This window comes from Nanorana parkeri, unplaced genomic scaffold (genome assembly GCF_000935625.1).
Source record: "Nanorana parkeri isolate BGI_ZX_2015 unplaced genomic scaffold, ASM93562v1 scaffold1098, whole genome shotgun sequence".
Lineage (NCBI taxonomy): Eukaryota > Metazoa > Chordata > Amphibia > Anura > Dicroglossidae > Nanorana > Nanorana parkeri.
In genome coordinates, this window is record NW_017307366.1 from 84,180 (window position 1) to 111,128 (window position 26,949).

A 26,949-nucleotide genomic window follows, 5' to 3' on the forward strand; every position below is an offset into this window, starting at 1 on the left:
GGGGGGGGGGCTGGTTGGCGGAACCTGGCCTTGGGGTAGCAGGGAGAGCAAATCCGGCCCTGGTGGTAACAGACTCACAACATCAAGAGCACCAAGGACAAAGCTGTATCCTAGTATTCATTGGAAGACACAAGATTCTTCTTCAACATGTCAGAAAACAGTCCCCGAAAATGAGAGGTGAACAGGGTCACCAACATAAATGGGGTCAACATGCCTTAGTAACGCTGAAAGGTTGTGTGACTGATCACTCTGTTGCCTTCAGGACCTTTTGCCTGAAACTAGCATCCGAAAATGAAGCCATGTTCACTCTATAGAATTTAGTAAGTGTGGACCGAAGAGTTAAAAGCTTTACAGACCAGGGAAACAGAAGCGAAACCAGATGGCCTGAGAAGCACTGGCTGTACTATGAATGAGTGGTGACAGAATTAAGTCTCCCAGCCCTTGTGGGAATATGCTTGTGAAAAAAAGAAAAAATCAGGCAAATCCATCTCCATACAGTTGCACTGGACCAGCCAGAATAACAGAGAGTCAGACCCTGACTGCCCACACTACATACAGAGGGTGTGAAGCAATCTCTTTAGGATGAATAGGAGTTAAACAGAAGGAAGAAAGCAGAATGTCCTCAATGTAAAAGAAGGATACAGCTACTGGAAAGAGGGAAGCTTTAGGTCTTAAGCCAACCCTATTCCTGAGAAGGATAAGAAAAAGGAAGCCAGTTCTGAGATCCTCTTAGCCAACATAATGGCAGTGAAGAAGGCTATCTTCCTATGGATATAAGGACATACAAGAATATCTGCTTAAAAGGGGGGGAGGGGGTCTGTAAAGCACAGAAAGAACAAGTAAAGATCCTATATAGCAAAAGGGGCAATGTAAGTAATTACCTGAACAAAGATACGAACCAAGAGAAAAGTGGGTAAATAAGACCGCCAAGCCAAAATCAGACCATTAAGGGTGCTTAGCGCTAGATTCTGATCCATACCTAAAACATGCCTACCTAAAGAAAGCTCAGAATTCAGGCAGTTGAATAGGTCACAGGGCCAAAGGGCAGCAACTCACCCTGTCAGAAGTAATTCTTACAATTGTATACCTTCAGAAAAAATGGTTTATGATTTCAAAACATGCCAAAAAACACCACTTTCAAGAGAGCTCTCATTCTCACACCAGAGACAGAAGCAGGATATATAATTGGGCCTGAGACAGCAGGTCTGGTTGTTGTGGAAGTTGCCATGAAGTGTCACGACAAAAATAACCGGGTGAGAGAAAAAGGATCTCCCTTGCCAGTCTAGAGCAATGAGCATTGCTTAAATGCCTTCTAGGTCACCGCAGAAGTTAAAGAGAGTTTTAAGGGAGTAAACACATCCATCCATCAGTATTGCACTCAGTACTCAGAATGGGGCATTTGCTGCTTCTGCCAGCAGAGCTTTTGATCTGGCTATCACCCTGTCCAACTTGTGGTTGTAATGGGACAACAGTAGGTCTGGAGTTACCCTATTTGAAGGATTAAATAAAGCACGTCTTGGTGGAGAGACCATTCTACTAGGTCTAAAATTTAAAGGACCTTGAGAAATTCCACCTGCCTGTTTTCCACATCTGCGATGTGGACCGCTGAGGGGGCCTGAGACTCTTACGCATCCTTACGCACCCAGTTAAAGATGTGTTCCACTTCTTGGGCTTGGTGATTGATGTGTGCCACTGATATGGCATTGCTAGACTGTATTCTCACCAAACGACTCTTTAGATGATGGCACAAATGCAAGAGACAAACTTATGTCTTGTACATCCTGCAGGTTCATCAACCGTTTTCAGGTCTGACAAATTGCCCAAAATGCCTTCCCAGCCAAGGAGGCTCACACGAGGATCATCCAGCAAAGGGGCAGGAAGGACCTATCCACAGTCAACATCAGTGTTTGCAGCCACCCCAACAGGGTCACCTTGGTCTATTTTCTGAGACACATTTCCCTTTCCAGGGGAAGCAGAGACCTGTCCCATCTGGACAAGATCTCGTGTTGAAGTATTCTAGTGTGGAAACGGGCAAAGGGAACCACCTCGACTTTGGACAGTCACATACAGTAAGAATTTCCGTAGCTTTTCAGTAGAATCCAACCGAAATCCTGCTAAATGTGTAAGGTGATTTGCAGGCCTTCAACTTGAGAACCAAAGAAGCCCTGATAATCAAGACAGTCAAGCAATAACAGAAATAACACTGGAGCTTAGCAACGCCAGGATCAGGGCTAAAACCTTGGTAAAAACTTAAAGAACATGGCTAGCTTTAAGGGTAAGGAGAGCCCCTCACTACAAAGCACAGAATGTCACCACCAAATTGATTCCATGCAAAACTTCCTGTTTTGCATGAAGGCAGTTAGAAACCTTGATGTGCAGAATAAGTTAGACAGGGCTGCTGAATTGCAAACTTTATGTTGCTAATGAAGGCAGCTAGATGAATTTAAGAATAGCTAAATGGTTTGAGTAATACCTCTCCAAGCATTCCTGAAAATGACTCCCTGGAACAAGGCCAAACACACACAACAGAGAATGAGGGAGATTTCAAATGAAAACATGCCTTAAGGGGGAAGTGAAATTACATTTTGCATCCCACAGATACCACCGCTTGTGACTTCTGCTGTGTCCTTGATAATTAATTAAAGCCACAGCCATGGTGGTGTACAACTGAAGGGAAAAGCACATCACCTAGAGCAGGGGTCAGCAACCCGCGGCTCTGGAGCCGCATGTGGCTCTTTCATCCCTCTGATGCGGCTCCCTGTCCCTGAAAAAGTGTTTGAATGCTTGACCTTTTGGCGGTCACACATTCCACCGCCAAAAAACTGGGTGGGATTGCATTGAAATGTGTGACGACGTCACCGGTCACACATTTTAATGTAGTCACAAACTTTGATAGAACACCGCCATCAGAGGGGTATGGCCGGTAACCATGTGAGGGGTCTGGGGGCCTCTTAAATGAGTATCAGCTGTACCAGGGGTGGCATGGCAGAGGTGACGGGAGGGGTGGAGGAGGCCAGGCCCCAGCAGCAGCAGGTAAGAGGAGTTGGGAGGAGGTACAGGGAAAGGGACCCCGGCGACTATTCCACCTGAGGCCCTGCAGAGCCCACCATAGAGAGTATCAGGTGTGCTCTGCAGGGTCACTCTCAGGTGTGCTCTGCAGGGTCTCAGGCAAGTCCAGAGTCCAGTGCGTTAATAAGCCCACATATACCTATATACATGCTATACATAGCATGAAGGTAAAAAAAACAATATATGCAGTGTTATCTTCATTTTAGATGTCAAAAGGGTTTTGTGGCTCCCCGAGATTCTGTGGGAAACGGGTCCGAATGGCTCTTTGAGTGTTTAAGGTTGCTGACCCCTGACCTAGAGTGTCAGGATATTGATTGGGAGTAGAGATTCTTTCTACAACCAGGTGCCCTGAGCTGAGAGGTTTTCCCAAGAATTTCCCCTCAGCCTGACAGGTTGGCATCTGCTGTGAGCACCTTCCAGAGCAACAAGAGGAAGGATTTCTCAGATTCCAAGCCAGTTTGAAGATCCACCGCGCCAGAGAAAGCCTGGCCTTGCTGAACAGGGAAATGAGGGAGGTCCAGGAACTGAACCTGTTTGTCTCTCACAGACAGAATGCTGAGGTGTAATAGCCTGGAGTAAAATTGTGCATAGGGAACTGCCTTGAAGGAGGCCACCAAAGGCCAGCACACTCATGCAAAAGGTTGGGTGACTCTTCGACACAAGTTTCGAACAGATCCTTTCCAGGACGTCACCAGCACTCCAACAACGATAATAACAGCAATTAGGTGCTCATTTATTGACAGATGCTGTCTCTCATTGGCAATTGCTTTCAGGGGCCACTTCATCAGGCTCAGAGATGACAGTGCAGAGATAACATATATTCATTTATATAGACATACCAATCAGTGAGTGAAAAACATAACACACCCATAGACGTCATCATGACGTCAGAGCCCCACCCTTTACCAATTAGAAGTGTGTGCTAAACAGTATTGAAAGTGCCCCACATGATCTGTGATCCGCAACATGTGATGTGAACAGCAAAATACAATACATCATGCTATGCTTTACACATCTCAAAACACACTTACAATTAGACGTCAAGAGCTCAGGTGGTTCCAGGTCAAAGCACACTGCATGTGCGAGTAAGGCAAAGAGACATGCTGCCGTGACGGCCATTAACGAAAACCGAGTGTGAGAAGCCGCTGGTTGTTGCAGCAACAGGACGCCATCACACATAGTGGCATCTAGCTTATCAGAATTCGGCTGTTCACCCCGCCCACTAGCGCATGCGCCATGCGGGCACAGCGAGACGACGTCTGTTCGTTTGGCCAGGCATGCCGATAGCTGTGCTATTTACCAATAACACACACGCACCACACATCAATGACCTGGACACCCACACATGCCGAATGGGGACAATAAAGTCGACCTGTCTGGTCGTTAAAAACAAACCAGAAACCAGCAACTGTCATATTGTCCCCATAAAAAAGGCATGGGCTGGAGAGCTAATGCATGGTAAAATATATAATAATGGAGCAACTCCCACGTTATATGCTTGAATGGATTATGGATGGAATAATCCAGGGATCTAATAGGAAATAAGGATGGGATGGAATGAAAGTATGGAACAGTGAAGCCAGCAAAAACCATTAACAAATATGTGTGCAGGTGAAAATAAAATACAGGTCCCAGAGCTGCCGCTGACTTGCTCAGACAGCCCACTGCGGAGCCTAAGGAACTAAAATCAAATTCAATTATTTATTGACCCATGGATTATAGATGGCACTAATTTGCACACTTGTATGTTAGGGTAACCCTACTCATCTTTCATCTAGGAAACAGGCCAATCCCAGATGTTATTATCGTTGTCGGAGTGCTGGTGACTTATTCCTTTTCGTCTACGTGTGGTGGCGCCATCCGCGATCATTTCGAGCACCCGTCTTTTTTTGGGGAATCCTGGTAAGGAGTGCGGCAAGTTTTCTTATCCAAAGCTCAGTATATCGCGAGCTACAATACATTCAGAATGAGATTCGTCTGATTGCCTGCTAATGTTACCTTAAGCAGGGAAGAGAACTGCCATGATCCAGGGTCGTTACAGCAGGCATAGGATCTCGGAACCCGAGGCATAATGAATCCACGCAACCAATATAGAGTAAAATTTTGTATACCTGTCTTGACAGGTGGTTATCCATTCTTCGGAGGCCAGAATGTCCGAGACCACTTTACTCCACTCCTCTACCGTGGGGATGAATGCCATCTTCCAGTATCAAGGGATAAGGCGTTTCACCGCGTTCCGGAGATGAGGAAGAGGAGTAGACTTATAGTTATAATATGGGGTACCGAGTGTAGGAGGAAGGGGGCCGGGAGAAAAGTCATGTCAATGTCTAGGATGGCTTTTATACGGGACCGGATTTCTTGCCAGTATGGTTGGATCTTGGGGCACTCCCACCAAATATGCAAGTGAGTGCCCGCCATACCACAGTCATGCCAGCAAAGGGGCAACACTGAGGGGTAAATACGGTGCAAGCTATGAGGAACGCGGTACCACCAAGTGAGCAGTTTATAGTCAGTCTCTTGTACCTTAGTGTCGATGGAAGTGTGAGTGAATCTAAGAATAATGGTTAACTCTGACTCTGCAAACCTCACCCCCAGCTCCCCCTCCCAGTCATTAAGGAAATAGAGGGATTCAGGAGGATCCACGTGTAAGAGAAATGTATACATCAAGGAGAGGGGTCTGGAGGGCAGTCCAGAGGCAGTACATAGCTTCTCAAATGTGGTGAGTGAGTCAGGTCGTCTCACTTAGGAGCCACATGTCCTAAAGAAATGTGACAGTTGATTGTGCCTCCAAAAATTGAAAGGTAACGAGCTCCAGTTCTGACGCAGTTCTGGTAGGGAAATTAGCGACCGCTCTTTAAGGAATTTAATAAGGCGAACCTCTCCATCACATGCCCAGCGGTTAAAATAGGACATACTTTTACCCGGTGGAAACCACAGATAGCTACCTACTGGAGCTGAGATGTGCACGGAGACAGGTGGCTGTTTCTATTCATAGCATCCCAGAGGCGTAAAACATGTGTGGTTAGTGGGGGGAGCTAAACCCCTGAACTCAGGCTTCAAACAGTGAGCATGAGCCAGGTTCCTCCCGGCCATGCATTTTCCCAGACCAACCCATAACTTATCAACTTGAAAGTGCCAGTCTAAGATCCGTTGTAGGACAACTGCTTTATGGTACAGCTGCAAGTTATGAAGGCCCAGGCCTCCCGACTTCCTCGCCCATCTCAGAATGGCAAATGCAAATTGCCAGGATTTAGCAGAACCCAGTGAAATAGTGTAATAGTCTTGGAAGTAATTTGGGCTGCAACGAACAATTATTTTCATAATTGATTAGTTGGCCGATAATTTTCCTGATTAATCGATCAATTTGATCAAAAAAAATTAAATAATCTTTTATTTAAAAGTGAAATACACAAATGGTGTGTTACAAAGTTTACTTCACAATAAAACTGATTTTTTTGCAATCGCACTGCACTGGAATGCTTGGCATTGCAGTATCGCGTGCTCCAGTGCGGACGATCACACTGCAGGCAGGAGGCGCATTTCTGGTGCCATTGAAATGAATGGTACCTCAACACACATCCCGCAGCAGAATTTGTCAGGCTGAAACCAAAAATGACTTCTGCCACCCTTTTTATATATACAAGTCTCTCCTCCCTGCTGGGCATCGGCTGCAGCTCTCTGTGTTCCCTCTGATTCCTGCTGCCTCTGCGAATACAGGCGGGAAGAGCAGCGGGCATCGAAGGGGACACAGACCGCAGCATGCAGCAGCAAGGAGGAGAATGGAGGAGCAGAGCGGTGGTGGCAATAGGGGAGGATTCAACTGATCGATAATGAGAATTGACGATTCTCATTATCGATCATCAATTAAATTGATTAGTTGTTGCAGCCCTAGAAGTAATGTCAGGAGACAGGTCCTCATTTTGGGCTGATCCATTAAACTGGAAGCAGCCCTGTCTTCCTCCTCAGGATGTGCACTAGCATACAGAGGATGATCAGATGGGGACTCTGAAGGGGAAAGAAAAGGAGCCCATTTGAAACCCGTGGTACGAGGCCTGTAATAGTTCAGACATTTTTCCATAAATTCCACCATTACTGCAGTAAACTCCCCTCTAGATGGCAGGGTAGAGCAGGGTGCCCTGACACTTCACGACTAACACTGTACGTCCGTCGTGAAAGGGTTAAAATTAAACTACTGGGTGGAAGACAAACACTACCGCTACAGAACAAAAGTTCAAACAACACGTCATACGAAAGAAGTGCTTTAATATATTCACTTAACATTTGAAAAAGCCAATCTCCTCAAAAACTACAGGTTTTCATATGTGTATTTTCATACTACACCTTTCAAACTACAGGTTTTCAAGGGCAGATTAAAAAAACAAAAGTAAACAAACTCAGAATGGCAATACCATTTATGCGCCTTTATTAGTCAAGGTTAAATTAGATCTGTAAAATCTTTAAGTGGACCTTTCAGTTAATTAATAGTCTACATAAATCAATTCCAGACCAAGTATACAGCAACATTTATTTAAAAAAAAAAAAAAAAGCTGTACTTGAACTCCAGTCAAATCATTTTGTCTAGGCCGAGTTTACAGCATCTATTCTACATGCTGCTGACAGGAGGAAGTATTTTCTTAGTATCCATTTCCCCAGTGATCACTTATAAGACCTTATTCACACCTGCACGTTCCGTGCATTGACTGAAATGCAAAATGCGGTCGTGTTGCCATTAATTTCTAATCAGAAAAAAATGCACACAAAAGCGGAATGCAGGTTGCAAAATTTGCTACACAAGCTTTTTATTTTGCTGCATTTGTCTTGCGCTGAGGCCCCATTGAACTCAATGGGGACATGCAGCAAACGCAGCTCATGAACACGCACAAACAAGGCGTGTTCCTCGAACATGCAGGTGTGAATGTGGGCTCTTAACCGCAACACCATAGCAGTACAGCAAGCTACAAGCTGAGAGGCTGCAGGGACTTGATCTGGTCATGCATCTGTGAAAACAACTGAAAACAGCACAGGCATCAGGATTTACATGACTTAACTCTGAACCAGCATCTCAGTATGGGCAGCAATGTTTTAGGGGAATACTGTGATCTCCATCTCTACAAAAGGCACAAAAATACCTATAAATTGCTTGGCATGCAACATGCAAAAAACTGGTTGACTGATGAAAACAACAAAATGTCTGCCTCTGGTACTGGCTGTTTGGCTCCTGAATTATCCAATTTCTATAGAACCACGCAAGAAGTTATACTTCCCTCCTCAAAGTGAATTATTCACCAAACTATTCAGAAGATAGAGATTAAAGCTATAAACTATGCTCAATATTTTGCCCTTCACATTTATCATAGGAAATGTGGCTTGCAGCAATTCTTTATAATACAGATAGAAACAAAGCACCTAAATAAGCACAGACCGCCCTAACCCATCATGGTTTTATTTGCTGTCAAGCCAAGTGTGGGTTAGAATTGTCATAAAGCTGTAGCAACTGTGAGTGCAAAACTGTAGTGCCGTTCCAGTCTATGTCCTGTCAGACAACAAAATATCTCAAAAGCAAAATCTTTTTTGTGTTCTATTTTAATTGTACGTTTTGGCTACAGTGGGGGTGTTTAAACCCATCAGGTAGATTTTTGCATTTTTGACAAGTAGCAGAGATTTGCCTTCTGTTCTGTAGACAAAAAGGTGTTTGTCTTTTGTTCCTGGTGAAAATGATCACTGGACACATCGGGTGAATCTTTTCAGTGGGAACCACACAGCATTAAAAGACCTGATATGATTCCCACAGACCTGAAATGTTAATTGCCAGAATGTCTGGTTTCTCTGCTGCATTTGCAAACACTACCTGGTCAACCTAACTCAGAGGAAGAATTAAGTCTTCATAAATTAATTCTTCAAATGTCAACGCATAAGGCAACAGTATAAAATGTACCGCTTTTTAAAAAAAATTATTACTTAAAGCAGTCATTGAGCTCCAGTCAAGTGAATTTGACTAGGCTGAGTTTACAGTATTTCTTATAGATGCTGCACACAAGAAAAAAGATTTCCTTAGTATCCTTGCACACATTGATCACTCTAACAGGAACACTGTAATGCTATAGCAAGCCACAAGGTGACAGGCTGTATCAAGGGGCTAACCTTGTCAGGTAACAGTGAATACAGCTAACAACTGCATGAGAATCAGGATTTTGATGATTTTGTTATCTTTAAGCCAGCATCTCAGCACAGGTAGTAATGCCTGAACAAAGATGGCTTCAACTGCCTGATGAGAAAAAAGAAAAGTGGACGAAGGCATTGTCGGGGGGTTGGGTGGTAGTACTGTGGTCCGGTAGAGGCAATAAATATACATAAATTACGTGGCATGCATGTAGATAACGTGAAAAAATACATTGTCTAATTTAAAAGATCTGCTAGCTTCCAGTATTAACAGATTGGCTTTTAAATTATAAAGTTTGTCTAACCATGCTATAAAGTACCCTTTCCTCCACAAAGTTCATCATTCTTCAGACTATTTGGGAGATGAACTACTAAAAATTCAGAATATTTTGTCCTTCAAATTTATTGCAGAAAATGTGGCTTTCAACAATTCTTTACAATACAGACTGAAAAAAAACTTATATGAGCACAGATAGTTCTAAAAAACATATCTTTATTTGATGTCATGACAAGTGTGGGTTAGAATTGTTAGAAACCTGTAGCAACTGGCCACTAGAACACAAAGAAAAGAGTTTGAGATAACAGACAGTGTAGAACAAAGTCTAGGTATAAATAAAAATATTCTCTGCAAGGGTATAATACATTTTTATACAAATATTTTAATCCTAGTTTCCTAGGTAATGATCACTGAGTAGAACTATGCAATAAAAAAAAAAAAAAATCTACAACAGTGATAAAGCATGAAAAGTCACAAAACTGGAGACTGTGGGATGAGTAACATTCCACTATACCAGGTAAAAACCAGTATTTCACATCAATCTTCTGCTTCTCTTTAGGGAGAAAGGCTCTTCAAAAAAAAAACAAAAACAAAACAATGTACACTGCAAAAGACGAGACTTCAAGAGCCTCATCTGACATCACCTCAGAAAGAAATAGGACAATGTGGTCCTTCCACTAGCTATGCCACATATGTTTTTACCACCATCTGTATGGGTTTTTTGCACACCGGACATCCCATACGAGTCTTCTGCAAACTACGTGCACAGTGAAAGCATGTCACCAGGTGAGCTGTACGACCATGTACCACATTTCCATTCCGTGGACGTTGCTGGCAGAGCGTGCAAGGCTCCAAAAGAGGTTGGGTAGACTCCAGTGAAGTTTCCTCAGACTGACAGCTGAAAAGTGTGTCAGTACTTTCCGAAAGGCTTCTAATGTTAGATGTCAGGTCTAATGGCTCCAAAAACTGTGACACACTTTCAGGTCCTTTACCTCTAACCATTGGGGCAGACATTGTTCTACGGCAATCAGGAATGTCAACAGCATTGTTGGTTTCTTGGGAACTAGCCTTAGCTGGAAGTGCCGGTGTCGAGAGGGCATGTACGAGACGGGGGCAATCTGCAAACCAGTCCTTGCGTAAAGCCCAGCAGCGGAAGCAGTAGCGTTTTCCCGGAGAGTTACATTTATGGCAGTTTGTGCACTGCCAGCAGTCCTGAAAAGAGTCAGACAAAATAAAACCATTTAAACCATTAAAATGTGTTGTGAAATGCAAATGTACAGATATGTCCCCTGCAATCCTTACAGCATTCACAACCTCATATTAACAGGTGGTGCTCGCAGTGATGATCACCGATGGCGTGTGCACATAAATTTATGTAGGAGGATGATCTCCAGCACTATGAAACAGCGTCACATATAGCCATCGTTTCGGGGCCATGCAGGGTCCCTACAGTGTACGTCCCGTCACGAAGTGCCTACGACTAGCCACGAACACTGTACGTGACGAGTTATATCAGGCTTTGTAATGCTGGTAACAGCTGATTCTCAGCAGTTACCAGTCATTAATGAATGCCTCAGTATTGAGGCATTCATTAATGAATTAAGCTTATTGTAAAAGCTTCTTCCTTTCATTAATGAAAGAATGAAGCTGTTACATGCAAATACAGGACCGCAATTTGCGATCCTGTATTTGACAGCTGAAAATAGCAGAGAGGTAGCAGTGACTCATCTCTCTGCTATTTGTTTTGACAGCTCGAAAGCCCGATGTTTAGATACATTTCACTCAAAAGATACAATGTATATCTTTTGAGTGAAATGTATCAGTTCTGATCGTCTCGATCAAAGAGCTTTTAGTGAGATCTGAATCTGACTAAAGTCAGGATCAGTCTCTAAGGTTATTATTAGCCGTTCCTAAGTTTGGAACAGCCTAATAGCCAAAACATTTAAAAAAAGTTAATTTATCAAGCAGTCATAGTGACTGCTTGATATAAACTGACAAGAAAAAAAATTTAATTTTTTTTTTTACCAGTCAGGAGTGACTGGTGAGGAAGCCTGTCATCATCCAATCGGCCAATCAGCGGGAGAAGAGGTCAGAATGGAGCAGATGGCTGGCGTGTGAGTTATGTCTGACTGGGAGGAGGAAGATAATGGACCCCCCCTGCAAGCCAGTCATGGGCGCCCCCATCACAGCAGCGCTATGACAGCCGGGAGTCTTTTCGGTTTGGAGAAAGGGCGTCGGAGTCTCTGAGCTATTGGAGGGATGAGGGCAGTGGCGTAACTACCGCCATAGCAACCCACGCGGTCGCTATGGGGCCCGGATCAGAGGTGGGCCCGGTCCAGGGCCAGATTAACAGGGTCGCGTGGAGTTCTGCTCCGGGTCTGCCCCTGCAGATAGGCTCGGCCGGGAGTCGGAGGAGAGACCGGGGACACAGGCACTGCCGTTTATCATGAGGATGGGGGGGAAGGGGGGCGGGGGATGTCTTGCAGTTGGTGCGCTGCGAATGGCACATGGTGGAGACCCCGTACCTTGTGGCAGTGTGGATTCTGGTGGCATCCTGGCAAGATCGGTGAGTGACAGTGTGTGTCTGTGTGTAGGAGAGACGGCTGTGTGTGCGCACAGCGATCCCATCTGCTTGTGACAGTCACATCTTCACTGCCTTTTTGCCATCTACTCTCATCACACCCTCTATTGACTGTAAAAGATTAATTCCCGTACTCTACCTGTACCCAATTCTATTACACCCCTCACTCTACCCTCCGACTATACCCAGCACTCTACCCTCCGACTATACCCAGCACTCTACCCTCCGACTATACCCAGCACTCTACCCTCCGACTATACCCAGCACTGTGCCCTCTGACCAGTGGCGTAAGTACAAAGACGGCGCAGGCACGGGAACATGATCTGGGGGTAGGTTGCGGAGGAGGGTGTTGGGGCGGTTTGGGGGGCCCCATATAAAATTTGGCTATGGGGCTCTGTGAGTTCTAGTTACGCCCCTGGATGAGGGTGAAGGTGGAGGTAAACTGTCTGAACAGGAACCTGGCAGGTACAGCCTGTGGTATAACTAATTCGATCAATCAGCCTTGCACTCCTCTAATTTGGTGCTTGCACAGACTGAGCAGGAATGTGTATAATGAGGCAACAGGCTCAGCAGCAGGTAGTGCAGTAACCTGACAAAATTAATAAAAATGTTAACAAGATTCTGTCATTTAAAGATAATAACTCATCAACCACTAGTATAGATGTACAAAATAACCACGCTCTGGAGTCTGGCTATCGCTAGAACTATTCCTGTGGGCTGACCGAGGCCACAGTCTGCAGAAAAGGGGACATTACACCTAATTGTATTTGCTACAAGGAGTGCTTGGAGGGTATTGTAATTGGTATTCCAGTACTGACCTTCTTAGCGTTATGCACCAGAGCTCTGCTGACATTCTGTGACAGGCTCTGACCAGTGGCAGACAATATAGGCAGTTTAACTGTTCAGCAGTATCAGTGGTATCCATTATGTTGGAATAAGGTTTAAAGTAACAGTATTCCCATTTGAAATGCACAATATACTGGTGTAGAGTCAGAACTGGTATGATCAACTGCTCAAAACTTGGCACCTGTGAGGGCTTGGTGTGAACCAAGTTCACCCCAGTTGCAAAGCTGTCAGTGACATCTACTACACCTGGACAATCAAATGCAGTAGGGGCATTCCACGTCCGGCAGCTACACATCACAAAGGGGTGTGCGTCAGTGACAGTGACAGATTATTGTATAGTGTGGCACAGCTATATACAATTCTGCATACCTGGCTTTATATTATAAAGTTCTTATAATATAAAGCCAGGTATGCAGAATTGGATATAGCTGTGCCACACTATACAATGTTCTGGTCTGGACATGTGCTCATCTATTTTCCCCTTTTCCCCTTCATAATATTAAGAATCGGACCTAAAATTATGATTTTGTATTGCTTTAGAAAAAATTTGACATGTCCCTTTAAGAAAAAGTATCGGTAATTGGTATCGGCGAGTACTTGGAAAAAAAGTATCGGTACTCGCCCTTAAAAAAGTGGTATCGGTGCATCCCTAGTAAAAAGCAAAGCAAACACTGGCATCGGCTACTTAAATGGGAGGCTTGTATCACATTTTCACACAGTGAGGTAATTTCTCCACTTCACTCATATTTAGTACCACTGTTCATCTTACAAAGAAGTAAAACACATGAAGTTGTATAATTTAAAGTAGCATGCACTTCAGGAAAAAAGCAATGAGGCAAAGAAAGTGGAAACTAAATTAGTCATGGCCAACTTGGCTTTTCTCTCAGGTTCATGACTTCAGAACAAAATTAACCACCCATGATAATTAGCCTTCCACAGTAGAAACTTGAGTTTTCTTAAAAAAAAAAAAAGGACGAAGCAGTTCTTACTTTATGTTAGAAACAAAATGTAATAACAGGACTACAACATACCTCAGATCCAATATCTGTATCTGTGTCATCACTCAGGCTCTGTGTGTCCTCTAAATCGTCTTCGTAAATTGTAAGCTCAAATACCTAAATAACCAGAAAGACAACAATTTTAACCAGTATCTAAACCCCAAAACAAGAAATTTCATATACTGCAGTTTACCAGTACATAGATGCAGTGCATAAATTTGTTTTCTGATTTTGGGCTTTTTGTTCCTTTATTTTCACCTAGCAATAAACCTTCCTGCCCGAGAGACAATGCTCATTCACCATATTGTATCTATGAATAAGCAGCATTGTGGCGCCTGAACAGGAAGTGTTTGACAACTGAAAACCCCTACCTCTCTTGACCTGTGTTCTGTAGGTCATAGAGGAAGCTGGGAACAATGGTAACCAATAAGTGTACAGCACACGGAATCATCAGCTCACAAGATTTCTGGCATCAGCAGGTATTATTTTGTACTTAATAGATATGAAAACATTTTCAATGGTATATTTAGTAGTCCAAAAGGCAGAAAATAAGAGAAGCTCATTGTTGGGGTTTACATATACTTTTTTTTAACTATTTGACATCTGCGGTGTTAAACCCCCTTCCCATCCAGGCCATTTTTCAGTATTCAGCGCTGCAGTACTTACTGACATTTATTCCGTCATGCAGCGCTGTACTGAAATTAATTTTATACCATTTTTTGGGGGCAGATAGAGCTTTCTTTTGGTGGTATTTATTCACCACTGGGGTTTTTATTTTTTACTATAATAAGGAAAAATTACAGAAAGGTCAGGGGAGGGCGACAAAGCGAAAGCAAGCGAAAAAGCGGCGGCAGCAGACGGGGACCGAAAAAACGAGCACATAGACGATCGGCAGGCTAAAGAGCCGCCGATCGTCTATATGTGAAACACCCGGTAATGGGTGTTTGCATTGCACGGGTCTACTCTGCCCGTGCGCGCCCACAGAAAAAAAAATGCCGTCTGAATTCACCCAGACACTATCCTTCCTTCTGGAGGGTGTCTACTTTTGTTCCCCATGGTCACAGTATGTGTTGTAAAGTAGCCACCACTATAAGCGCACTCCCGTGATGAACTATAGTCTCACGTTAAGTTTACTAATTTGTATTGAGATTATAGTCCCATTATGGGAATGATCTCCTTCAGGTCCTCCTCTGCTGATTTACAGCAGGCAGTGGACTGGTGCAATAGCCAGCCTGCTATTGGCTATTAAAATTTAAAATAGCCAGTCAGGCAGCATGTTTCTTATGCTAAGTTTACCTTTTAGACTGTTTAACCCAGGGGTCAGCAACCTTAAACAAGAGCCATTTGGACACGTTTCCCACAGAAAAGAAAACAGCCGAAAAATCTTTTTGACATCTAAAATGAAGATAACACGGCATAGATCGTTTTTGACCTTTATGCTATGTATATAGGTATATGTGGGCTTAGTAACGCACTGGACCTGGGATTCAGTAACGGAATGGATTTAGGGCTAAGTAACGCACTGGACTCTGGACTTACCTGAGACCCAGTAGAGCCCACCTGAGAGTGACCCTGCAGAGCATACCATAGATCCTGCACAGCCCATCTGAGACTCTATATGGTGGGCTCTGCAGGGTCTTAGGTGGGCTGGTCGCCGGTGTCCCTTTCCCTGCACCTCCTCCAAACTCCTCTTACCTGGTGCTGCTGCAGGGGCCTGGCCTCCTCCACCCCCTCCTGTCACCTCTGCCATGCCACCCAATTCCTCACATGGGTACCGGCCGTATCCCCCTGATGGCGGTGTTCTATCAAAGTTTGTGACTTCGTTACAATGTGTGACCGGTGACGTGGTCACACATTTCAATGTAATCCCGCCCAGTTTTTTGGTGGTGGAATGTGTGACCGCTAATAGGTGAAGCAATACGTGAACGCTTTCCCAGCTGTTCCAGGGCAGATCGGCTTCGCAAACCGTATGTGCAGGATAACTGATCTGCCCTGGAACAGCTGGTCGGTCCTGAAATGTCACTTCTATCCGACTCTGAGTGCGATCTCACAGTCCACCCCACTCACAAAGTCGGATAGAAGTGACATTTCAGGACCGGACCTCACTGAACCCCCCACGGCCTCAGGCCCCGAGGCTCTGGCGGTAGTTTTGCCCCCTGCACGGGGAGCCGCAGCAGAGGGAGGAAAGAACCACATGCGGCTCCAGAGCCGCGGGTTGCTGACCCCTGGTTTAACCCCTTCATGACTCATGACAGGATAATCCCGGGAGTCTGTTCAGTTTTGTAGAGCCGACGACCGGCTTTACAGTAGAAGCGATTCTGGTGGCTCAGCTGCCGCCGGATCACTTCTACAATCCGGTAAACGGGCCGCCACCCCGACCACCACCTTGTTTCCTTGGCTTTGCTGCCCCTCCTACCGGCCGAGGACTGGCTTGCCGGGTAGCTAGGGAGGGGAATGCTGAACATGGGATGTGGAACGAATCATCTGAATTTCCATTATTTCCTATGGGGAAACTCGCTTTGATATACAAGCGCTTTGGACTACAAGCATGCTTCCGGAACGAATTATGCTCGTAAACCAAGGTATTACTGTACTTACCTTGTGTCTCTCCTCGTCTCCCGGCCAAACATCTGAAGTGCGCATGCGCCCTTCCCAAGATCCTTTGCGGCTGCCCAAGAAATTTTCAGATCGTTCGGACGGGAGCACGCGGCAGAGACACAGGTAAGAATTAACCCTTTCAAAAAGTTGTTTTAAAAAATAGTTTTGCATATATCTGCTCTCTAGCAGTAGATATATGCAAAAACAAATGAGGGTTTAATAACCCTTTAATGTTTAGAATTACGAAATATGACATATATGAATGCCTTTTTTTCCTTTATCTCTCTCTCTTCCCCTGACTTGTATGTTCTTCTTTTCCTCTTTAAAAAAAAAAAAAAGAATGGTTGCTTTGATATACCTAATATGATAGTGGAATGACTAAAGGTCTATGTATGGGAATGAGAGCTAAAGCAATTCAGGTGTGGCACATGTGGAGTGCTTGCGACAGTTCCAGTGATTTTATTTTGAGATAGGACTACCTTAACCACCTCCCAACCATGGCCGTTCGGGAACGGCCGGACGGGAGCCTTACAGGAGCGGGAGAGTGTCTTAAGATGTCCTGCCCCTCCCCCCCGCTGTCAGCCATGTAAACAGCCAGCGTTGGGGGTCCTTAGGATAACATTAGGGGTCTTGGAGACCGCTCATGTCTCCATAAAGGAGGACCTGTTATGAGAATTGGCTACTTTCACATAGGGGATTGCTTAGTCCCCTATGTGACAGCAATAAAGCGAAGTGTCAAAAAAAAAAAATTAAAGCATAAATTTTATTTTTTCCAAAAAGTCCCCCGTCCCCCCTCCCCCACATACACACGCAAAAGACGATTATGATCCATTGTGCCGCACGTTACATATCGCCGCGAATGTCGGAAATATGAGCAATAATTTTAGGGCCATTAATTACTGATAACACTATGTTAACTGATTAACTGATGAGCGGTAAAAGCTTTTAAAGCGTCGCCTATGGCCAATTCTGGGTGTGGTCGTTTTGTGATTTTGCGGACACGCGCAATTTTAAAGCTTGACATGTTTGGTGTCTATTTACCTGATGTGACCCCGTCTTTTATGTTTTATCAAAAAAATGAGGTAATAAATGTTTCATAACATTTCATAGGGAAAATAGGATTTTTGTACACAACGTAAAATCCTTTTCTCTCCGTTCATTGAAGGACACAGGGCAACAGATCGTAGATCCTGAATGGTAGGGTATATCGCCACCTGCAGCAGTAGGACGCTAGGCACATAACAAAAAGAAAAGACAGCCTAGGGGCGGCCCCTGCTGGTGGCCCAACCCCTCACTTGCTGACAAGTCTCCAGTAAGTAACAAGCAGTTAGGAGTACACACCCAATATAGAGGGCGGGACCTGTGTCCTTCAATGAACGGAGAGAAAAGGATTTTACGGTGAGTACAAAAATCCTATTTTCTCGCCCGTTCATTGAAGGACACAGGGCAACAGATCGTAGATCCTGAATGGTAGGGACGTCACCAAGCAGTACACACTGAGGGATGGGCAACAACAACCAAACACCCAAAGGACCCCTCAAAGAGCCGCCTGCAACACTTTTTGCCCCAAACCAGCATCCGCCAATGCCAATTTATTCACCTTGTGAAACTTAACAAAAGGTGTGAACAGAAGACCACAAAGCGGTCCCACAAACCTGAGAAACAGAGGCCCCATGACGGAAGGCCCAGGAAGCCCCAATAGAATGGGCACTGACAGGGAAAGGAGGCTCACACCCCTTAACGGCGTACGCCTGAATAACAATACGAATCCACCGAGAAACGGTAGCCACCGACGCGGCCCTTACGAGGGCCCTCCGTGAGCACGAACAAGGAATCTGACTCACGGAAAGAAGCCGTAGCTTCCAAAGAAAACCGAAGAGCGCGAACCACATCCAAACAGTGCAGTGCTTTTTCCTTCCCATGAACCGGTTTCTGGCACGGAGAAGGCAAGACAATGCCCTCATTCAGATGGAACGCCGACACAACCTAAGGCAGGAACCCGGCTTAGGACAGAGAACCGCCTTGTCCCTATGAAGAACCAGCAACGGCGACTTGCAGGACAAGGCAGCCAACTCAGACACCTGGCGAACGGAAGTGATGGCAACCAATAGGCTCAATAGGAGATTCCTGCAACACCGAAAGCACCAGCTTCAGATCCCACGGCGCCAAAGGCGAGCGGACAGGGGGAACAATACGCGTAACCCCCTGAACAAAAGCGCAAACTAAGGCAGTAGACGCCAAGGGCCGTTGGAAAAGCACAGTTAATGCAGAAATTTGGCCCTGCACCGTGCTCAAGGCCAACCCTTGAGCCACGCTGCAAAAAAGCAAGAACTATGCTGATCGAGAACAAATGCAGAGACAGAGCCCCCAGCCTCACACCAGGCAAAATAGGCCCTCCACGTGCGACGGTAAATCTTCCTAGAACCGCATTGCGTGCCCTGAGCATCGTGGAAAATACCGCATCGGGCAACCCCCAGTCCTTCAGGACCTGGCTCTCAACAGCCACGCCGTCAAAGCCAGCGACTGAAAAGAAGGATGGCACACAGATCCCTGGGACAGAAGATCCGGACGCAGAGGCAGCCGCCACGGGGCGTCCACCACCAGCTGAACCACGTCCGCGCACCACGCTCTCCGAGGCCAAACCAGGGCCACGAGGATGACGGTGACGTGTTCAGCCGCGATCCGTCGCAGAAGCCGAGTCAACAGGTACAGTGGAGGAAAGGCATAAATCAGACCGTAAGGCTTCCAGGGAGCCACTAGGGCATCCAGAGCCCGGGCTATGATCTACCTTCCAGTTGCGTCGAGGCGTCAGAAGGTCCACATCCGGCGACCCCCCAGTGAAGACAAAGCTGATGAAAAATGTCTGGGTGTAGGGACCATACTCCCGGGTCCACCGACAGGCGACTGAGGCAGCCGACCTGCCAATTGTCCACCCCCGGAATGTAAACCGCCGAGAGGGCCAGAACCTGACTCTCTGCCCAGGAGAGGATCCTGGACACCCCTCGACCTGCGGCTACGCTTTTGGAGCCGCCCTGCCAGTTGATGTATGCCACTGCGGTGGCGTAGTCCGACTGGACCCGAACCGACAGACCCCGAAGGCGGGTTCGCCCAATGAAGGAGAGATAGGCGATCGCCCGAAAGTCCAATACCTTCATTGATTTCCGTGTTCAGGGACAAGGGGGACACGTCCCACTGCAACAGCACATCCCTCCGAAGAGTCCTGGCATGGTGCGGTGCAAGGGGCCCCGCCTCGAAGGAGGCCACTAGGAGGCCCAGGACCTGCATGCAAAAGCGAAAGGACGACCACAAGCGAGTCTGCAACAGACGCACGCTGGAACGGAGTTTCAGGAGCTAGTCCTGGGGAAGAAAAACTCGGGCCACAATGGAGTCCAGAACCAGGCCCAGGTACTCGTCGCAGGGGAAGGCACCAGACAAGACTGCTGGAAGTTCAGGATCCATCCGGACTCCAAGGACCGCACAGTGACCCCCAGAGAAGAGTGTGACACTGCCCGCAGAAGATCGTCCAGATACCCCACGATCGAGATGCCCCGGTAACGCAACAGCGCCAGAATCAGGGCTAACGCCTTGTAGAACACCCGCGGGGCCGACGCCAGGCCGAAAAGGCAGCGCCACACACTAGAAGTGCCCTTCCCTCACCTCGAGACGAAGATATCGCTGGTGAGAGACACAAATGGACACCTGAAGGTAGGCATCTTTGACGACAATGGAGGCCAGCAGATCCCCTTGACGGGGGCACGACCCTACGGACCTGATCGACTCCATCCGAAACAGACGGACCCGCACAAAAGTGTTCAAACGTTTGAGGTCCAGGATGGACCGAACCCCCTCTTTCTTGGGCACGGTAAACAGGTTCGGATTAACACCCCTTGAACCTTACCAAGGCCGGAACCGGGAACGAGCACCCCCTGGGACAAGAGGTCCGCCACAGTGTGGTGGAGATCCGCAAAGCGTGGAGAGGAAGTCGTGTGTTGGACGGGAAAAACCTGTTCCCTGGACGGGACAGAAATCCGATCCTCGAGCCCAAAGAACCCAGCTCCCGGACCCAAGTGTCGGAGACACGAGCCAACCAAAAATCCACAAAGAGACGAAGACACCCCCCCACCCTGGAGTCCAGTGGTGGGGCCAGGCCCACATGCACATGGTGGCTTGGCAGGCCTAAGCTGCCAGGAACATTCGGCAGTCCGGGAAGGAGGAGGGTTGGAGAGCCTACCGCCCTTCTGAGGGCAGGGGGGCTGACAAGCCATTAGTGAGCGGAGAAGGTGGGACCAGGCTGCCGACGAAGTTCCTCCTTCTGCGGCCGAGGTAAAAGAGGGTACACATACCCCCAGCCAAATTCGTAAATGAGCTCTAAGATGGTGCCAAACGATCCCCGGGAAGGGAAATCCCCGACAGAGCACGCCAACCAAGTAACCAGTGAAGCGGAACCGCCGACAGTGTCGACCCCACCGCGACTAGGGCAGAGGTGCAGACACACCAAGGGTCCTGCACCCACTGTTCCTACAACCCTACATAAGCGGGAAAACATCTGTCACCGCTAATCCCTGATGCAACACCTGCGCCTGCCCCGTCAAGTCCAAGAGGCCAAGGCAGAAGCCAGGCCCGGATGCATAGAGGCACCCGAAACGGAGTACATGGTCCGCAAAACCGCCTCCGATCGGCGGGGTCCTAAGGGGAAGGGAAGACCGCCCTGGTAGAACGGAAGCCACGGAGACCAAAGGACAACGGGTCAAGCAGGGAGTGTACGGGAAGACCTGACATCCCTCAGCATACGCCCCAAACTGAACCGGAGGAAGCACAGAAGACTCTGGGCCTCCACAGTGGTAGGCATCACCCTGACGGAACGAATCAGAGCAGAGACCGAGGCACGCTCCCGATGAAAAGGGAGGCGCCCGACCCACCCTCACCACCAGGATCTAGAGGGGAAGCAACCCCCTGGGCAGGATGGGCTGAAGTCGCAGGGATGGAACCCTCCACCCCCGACTCCATGGAAGGAACGGGAAGGAGACAGCAGAGCGTGCGCAGCTGGGAGCCCTACGTCAACAAGCGCCCAAAGGCGAAACAAAAAATTCAGCCCCAGCAGATGATAAAGGACCCTGCAAGGGTACCGCAGCACCCACAGGGCAGACCAGCCACCCAAGATCCCGAAGGGAGCAAAGGCGACCAGTAAGTGGTGCACGCACAGGCAGCACCGAGGGAACAGGAAGTATCCACTGGCGGAAGCCCGTAGCCCCAAAAATAGCCAGCCCGCAGTCGGCTGGCACCAGGAACCGAACTTACACCCCGGAAAAACCACGGAAGGTCGTGGTGCAGCCAAGACACCGGACGTGTCGCGCCACCAGCGGAACCGAGTAAGGGACCGCAGAGGGATTGTCCCCGCGTCCATGGACACCGCCCACAGACAATTAATGCCCCAACACACTGACAGCACAGTAGGGAGGAAGGGACCCCAGTACTTACGATCCCCGGCCCCGGTGGCTCACTGTCCCAACAAAGGGAGATGTATTGTCCCCCAGCATGAGCTCTGCAGCAGTCAGATCTGCATCCAGCTCATCCACCCGTGGACCGGAAGTGACGTCACGCGGGAAGGGCAAACCGCCCTCAACCAAGATGGCGGCCGCGGCATCCGGACTAGGCCGGAGTAAAAGCCGGGGCCTCGATTTTTGCGGCCGCCCCGAACGGGCACCGAAAACGGAACGACATGCGGCCTCAGCAGCCAGCTAGGCCGCAATAATAGAAGCCGAGGCCTCGATTTTTTGCCCCCCATCCCGAAAAACGGAACGTACATGCGTCCGCGGCAGCCAGCTAGGCCGCAATAGAAACCGGGGCCTCGATTTTCAACCGCCCTGAACGGGCGACAGCAACCCCAGCAGCAGCTACTCCCAGGCACACCTCCAGGACCATCCGTGTCCCCAGGCCAGGTCTGCCAATACTGCAAGACCAGGTACACCAGCCTTGACAGGCTGCTCAGCATAGAGGAAAAAGGGAGGGGGGCCGAGGCACGCGAGGGAACCTTGGTCCCCAGCAGAACACCTCGCCAGAGCCCACAGCTACCTACATCCAGGCAGCCCGACAGAGCGTACTTACGACCTCCAGATAGGTAGCTTCCAGGAGACCCTCCGCACAGCCGCAGACAGACCCCCCACATACATACCGCATCCAGGGGGGAAACCGCCGGACCACCGCCATCCAGAGGGGCGACGACTCCTGGGAACACACATGGCAGCCAGGCGTGCGGGGATGGCGGAAAAACGCCCCTGACCGTAGTCACGGCGTCGCCAGCCTGCGTGGGGTACTGTGACTGGCAGGTCGAGATCCCCAGTCATGTGCACCCCACCGGGCCAAGAGACCCACAGGTGTTGAAAAGAACCATCGTCGCAGCCGACCCACCGTGGCGGGACTGCATGCGCTAGTCGGTCGCACAGGGGAGACTCCAAGGATCTACATTCATCCAGCATGTCGCCCTGGCGACACTTGCTTGAAGAAAACAGCAAACAAAAGGAAGAAAACGAGAAAAAGTTTTAGCTCCTTACTCCTGACGCTAGGCAAAAAACTGGAGACTTGTCAGCAAGTGGGGGGTTTGGCCACCAGCAGGGGCCGCCCCTAGGCTGTCTTTGTCTTTTATGTGCCTAGCGTCCTTCTCCTGCAGTTGGCGATATACCCTACCATTCATGATCTACGATCTGTTGCCCTGTGTCCTTCAATGAACAGGAGAGAAACAGGTTTTTTCCCCAAAAAATTTAGGGTTCTTTTTTTGTTATACAGACTCATTACATGCAAAGCAAGTTAGTTCAGGCTGTGATTTGTCATAATTGTGATGATTATGGCTTACAGCTCATGAAAACCCCAAATCCACAATCTCAGAAGATTAGAATATTGTGAAAAGGTGCAATATTCTAGGCTCAAAGTGTCCCACTCTAATCAGCTAATTAAGCCATAACACCTGCAAAGGGTTCCTGAGCCTTTAAATGGTCTCTCAGTCTGGTTCAGTAGGAATCACAATCATGGGAAAGACTGCTGCCCTGACAGTTGTGCAGAAAACCATCATTGACACCCTCCATAAGGAGGGAAAGCCTCAAAAGGTAATTGCAAAAGAAGTTGGATGTTCCCAAAGTGCTGTATCAAAGCACATTAATAGAAAGTTATGTGGAAGGGAAAAGTGTGGAAGAAAAAGGTGCACAAGCAGCAGGGATGACCGCAGCCTGGAGAGGATTGTCAGGAAAAGGGTATTCAAAAGTGTTGGGGACTTTCACAAGGAGTGGACTGAGGCTGGAGTCAGTGCATCAAGAGCCACCACACACAGACGGATCCTGGACATGGGCTTCAAATGTCGTATTCCTCTTGTCAAGCCACTCCTGAACAACAAACAACGTCAGAAGCGTCTTACCTGGGCTAAAGAAAAACAGACCTGGTCTGTTGCTCAGTGGTCCAAAGTCCTCTTTTCTGATGAGAGCAAATTTTGCATCTCATTTGGAAACCAAGGACCCAGAGTATGGAGGAAGAATGGAGAGGCACACACTGCAAGATGCTTGAAGTTCACAGTCTGTGTTGATTTCGGAGCCATGTCATCTGCTGGTGTTGGTAAACTGTGCTTCATTAAGTCCAGGGTCAACGCAGCTGTCTACCAGGAGATTTTGGAGCACTTCATGCTTCCTTCCGCATACGAGCTCTATGGGGATGCTGACTTCATTTTCCAGCAGGACTTGGCACCTGCCCACACTGCCAAAAGCACCAAAACCTGGTTCAATGACCGTGGGATTACTGTGCTTGATTGGCCAGCAAACTCGCCTGACCTGAACCCCATAGAGAATCTATGGGGCATTGCCAAGAGAAAGATGAGAGACATGAGACCGAACAATGCAGAAGAGCTGAAGGCCGCTATTGAAGCATCCTGGTCTTCCATAACACCTCAGCAGTGCCACAGGCTGATAGCTTCCATGCCACGCCGCATTGAGGCAGTAATTGCTGCAAAAGGGGCCCAAACCAAGTACTGAGTACATATGCATGCTTATACTTTTCAGAGGTCCGATATTGTTCTATGTACAATCCTTGTTCTATTGATTGCATGTCATATTCTAATTTTCTGAGATTGTGGACTTGGGGTTTTCATGAGCTGTAAGCCTTAATCATCACAATTATGACAAATCATGGCTTGAACTATCTTGCTTTGCATGTAATGAGTCTATCTCATATATTAGTTTCACCTTTTAAGTTGCATTAGTGAAATAAAGGAACTTTTGCACGATATTCTAATTATTCGAGTTTCACCTGTATAATAAAAAATAAAAACCCCAGTGGTGATTAAGTACCACTAAAAGAAAGCTCTATCTGTCCCCAAAAAAATGGTATAAAATTAATTTCAGTACCGCGTTGCATGACGGAATAAAGGTCAGTCAAAGTACCGCAGTGCTGAATACTGAAAAATGGCCTGGCCTGGAAGGGGGTGTAAACACCTGGTCTTCAAGTGGTTAAACTGGCAGAACAAATGGGAAACGAAATACAAGTGCGAGTAAGACTGTTAAATGTCAAATGCAGACACTAACCCAAATTTGATGGAGATGTGCTCCGTGTTCCTTCCCCATGAGATGTCATTTTACTTGCACTCACTAATGTTGATACATTGTACATTGATAGTTATCTGACACTGATCGATACACACTTAGGGTATGTTCACACCATATGCAGGGCGTTCCGGCCCGATTCCGGCCGGAACGCATTGCATCACATTGCAGCCGGCTCACTATTTTGTGGGGCGTGGCAGGCCATTGAAGTGAATGGCACCATAGCCACGCCCTCCGGCCGCAATGCGGTCGCCCGCACGGGATCGCAAAGCACATTGTGCCTGCGGTCTGGTGCAATCAAAATAGTGCTTGCAACATTTTGATTGCACCGGACCGCAGGCACAATGTGCCTTGCGATCCCGTGCGGGCGATCACATTGCGGCCGGAAGGTGTGGCTACAGTGCCATTCACTTCAATGGCCCACCACGCCACCTCCAGCCCCACGAAATAGGGAGCCAGCCGCAATGCGATGCAGTGCTTCCGGCCAGAATGCATATGGTGTGAATGTACCCCAAGCGGTAACCAAACACCGGCTCATATGCGTTTGATTTAACCAGTTACTTTAAGATGAGGACTACACAAATAACTCACATTGCTGGCTAATCAACAATTGGCTTGTATAGCCAAATGGCAACAATTCTTCATTTAAAGAGGAGTTTCTTCATATGGAACATCGATTGGTAACATGTAATAGAAGCAATTACATCTCAGAGAACTTGATGCTTATTTCATCTTGATGTTTCTTTCAAGCTTCGGCAATTCCTTCAACACACCCATATTATTTTCTATCCAATTACAGTTACAACTACTTCAATTAATGTGTAGGGTTCATCCGGATGAGTATGTGTGTAAATGAAGTTTGCGGACAACGTTGTCAAAATTTTTAATGATTCAATGGCAAGGTGCATAATGATGTTATTTTGTATTTATATTGTTTGAATAATCTTTTTCTACTTTTATTTGCTTGTCTCGGTCTTTCATGTAACCTCTTTGGTCGGCTACTCCTAATGTTGCCGACAATATTGTTTAGTCATTTGGACCCCCAGCATCACCTTAAAGAGTACCCTTCACTGCTAATATGCCATCACATGGGGGGCATGTAATCCTCCCATGTGATGGCAATTAAATAAATAAAAAAGTTTTGAAAATATTAACGTAAATGTAAAAATAAAATTTATAACAATCTATTAAAGTCTCTAAACTGATGACCTGTAGGGGCTTTTAAAGCGTCTATGGCCTTTTTGGAGTACTGAATTCTGTCAGTTTCACAGTCGCACACAATTTTTTACCTGGACATGTTGGGTATTCACTTGGTCCAGGTTAAATGGTTTTATATAGTGTTTTGGGGCACTAACTTTAACTTAAGTGCATTTTTTACTAACTTTTTGGGTGTGATAAGTTGCGCTAATGTCACACAACATAAGAATTTGCAATTGCCACCATTTTATTCTATAGAGTCTAGGCCACGCGTGTCAAACTCAAGGCCCAGGGGCCGAATCCAGCCCACCAGGCCATTTCCTAGACTTCTACTTTCAGATCTAGGTATTAAGTTATTACTAAAACCAGTGATAATCGAATGCAGAGGCAATTATGATAAAGATTAGATACATTTACATAGTCTTACAGGCCCTTTGAGGGCAAACCATAATGTTAATGCGGCCCACGATTAAATTGAGTTTATCACCCCTGGTCTAGCCTTTCAGAAAATATATAATGTTTAGGGGTTTTAAGTAATTTTCAGGCCTAAAATGTGGATTATAACATGGGTGCAAAAAATGAAAAATAGGCCTTTGACCTTAAGTGGTTAATCCTACACCCAGAATGTAACTTGAAACATGGTCC

General features: G+C 47.0%; 1 protein-coding gene across 1 annotated transcript in view; it reads right to left on the reverse strand.

Moving 5' to 3' along the window:
- Positions 1 to 10,111: 10,111 nt before the first annotated feature.
- MDM4 (MDM4, p53 regulator) overlaps positions 10,112 to 26,949 on the reverse strand; it is a 132,942-nt gene continuing 116,104 nt past the window's right edge. The window contains exons 10-11 of the mRNA XM_018567817.1: positions 13,964 to 14,047; positions 10,112 to 10,717 (exon numbers count right to left, since the gene is read on the reverse strand). Coding sequence (XP_018423319.1) covers positions 10,187 to 10,717; positions 13,964 to 14,047 — 615 coding nt within the window. The 3' untranslated portion in view covers positions 10,112 to 10,186. The remainder of the gene's footprint in view (positions 10,718 to 13,963; positions 14,048 to 26,949) is intronic.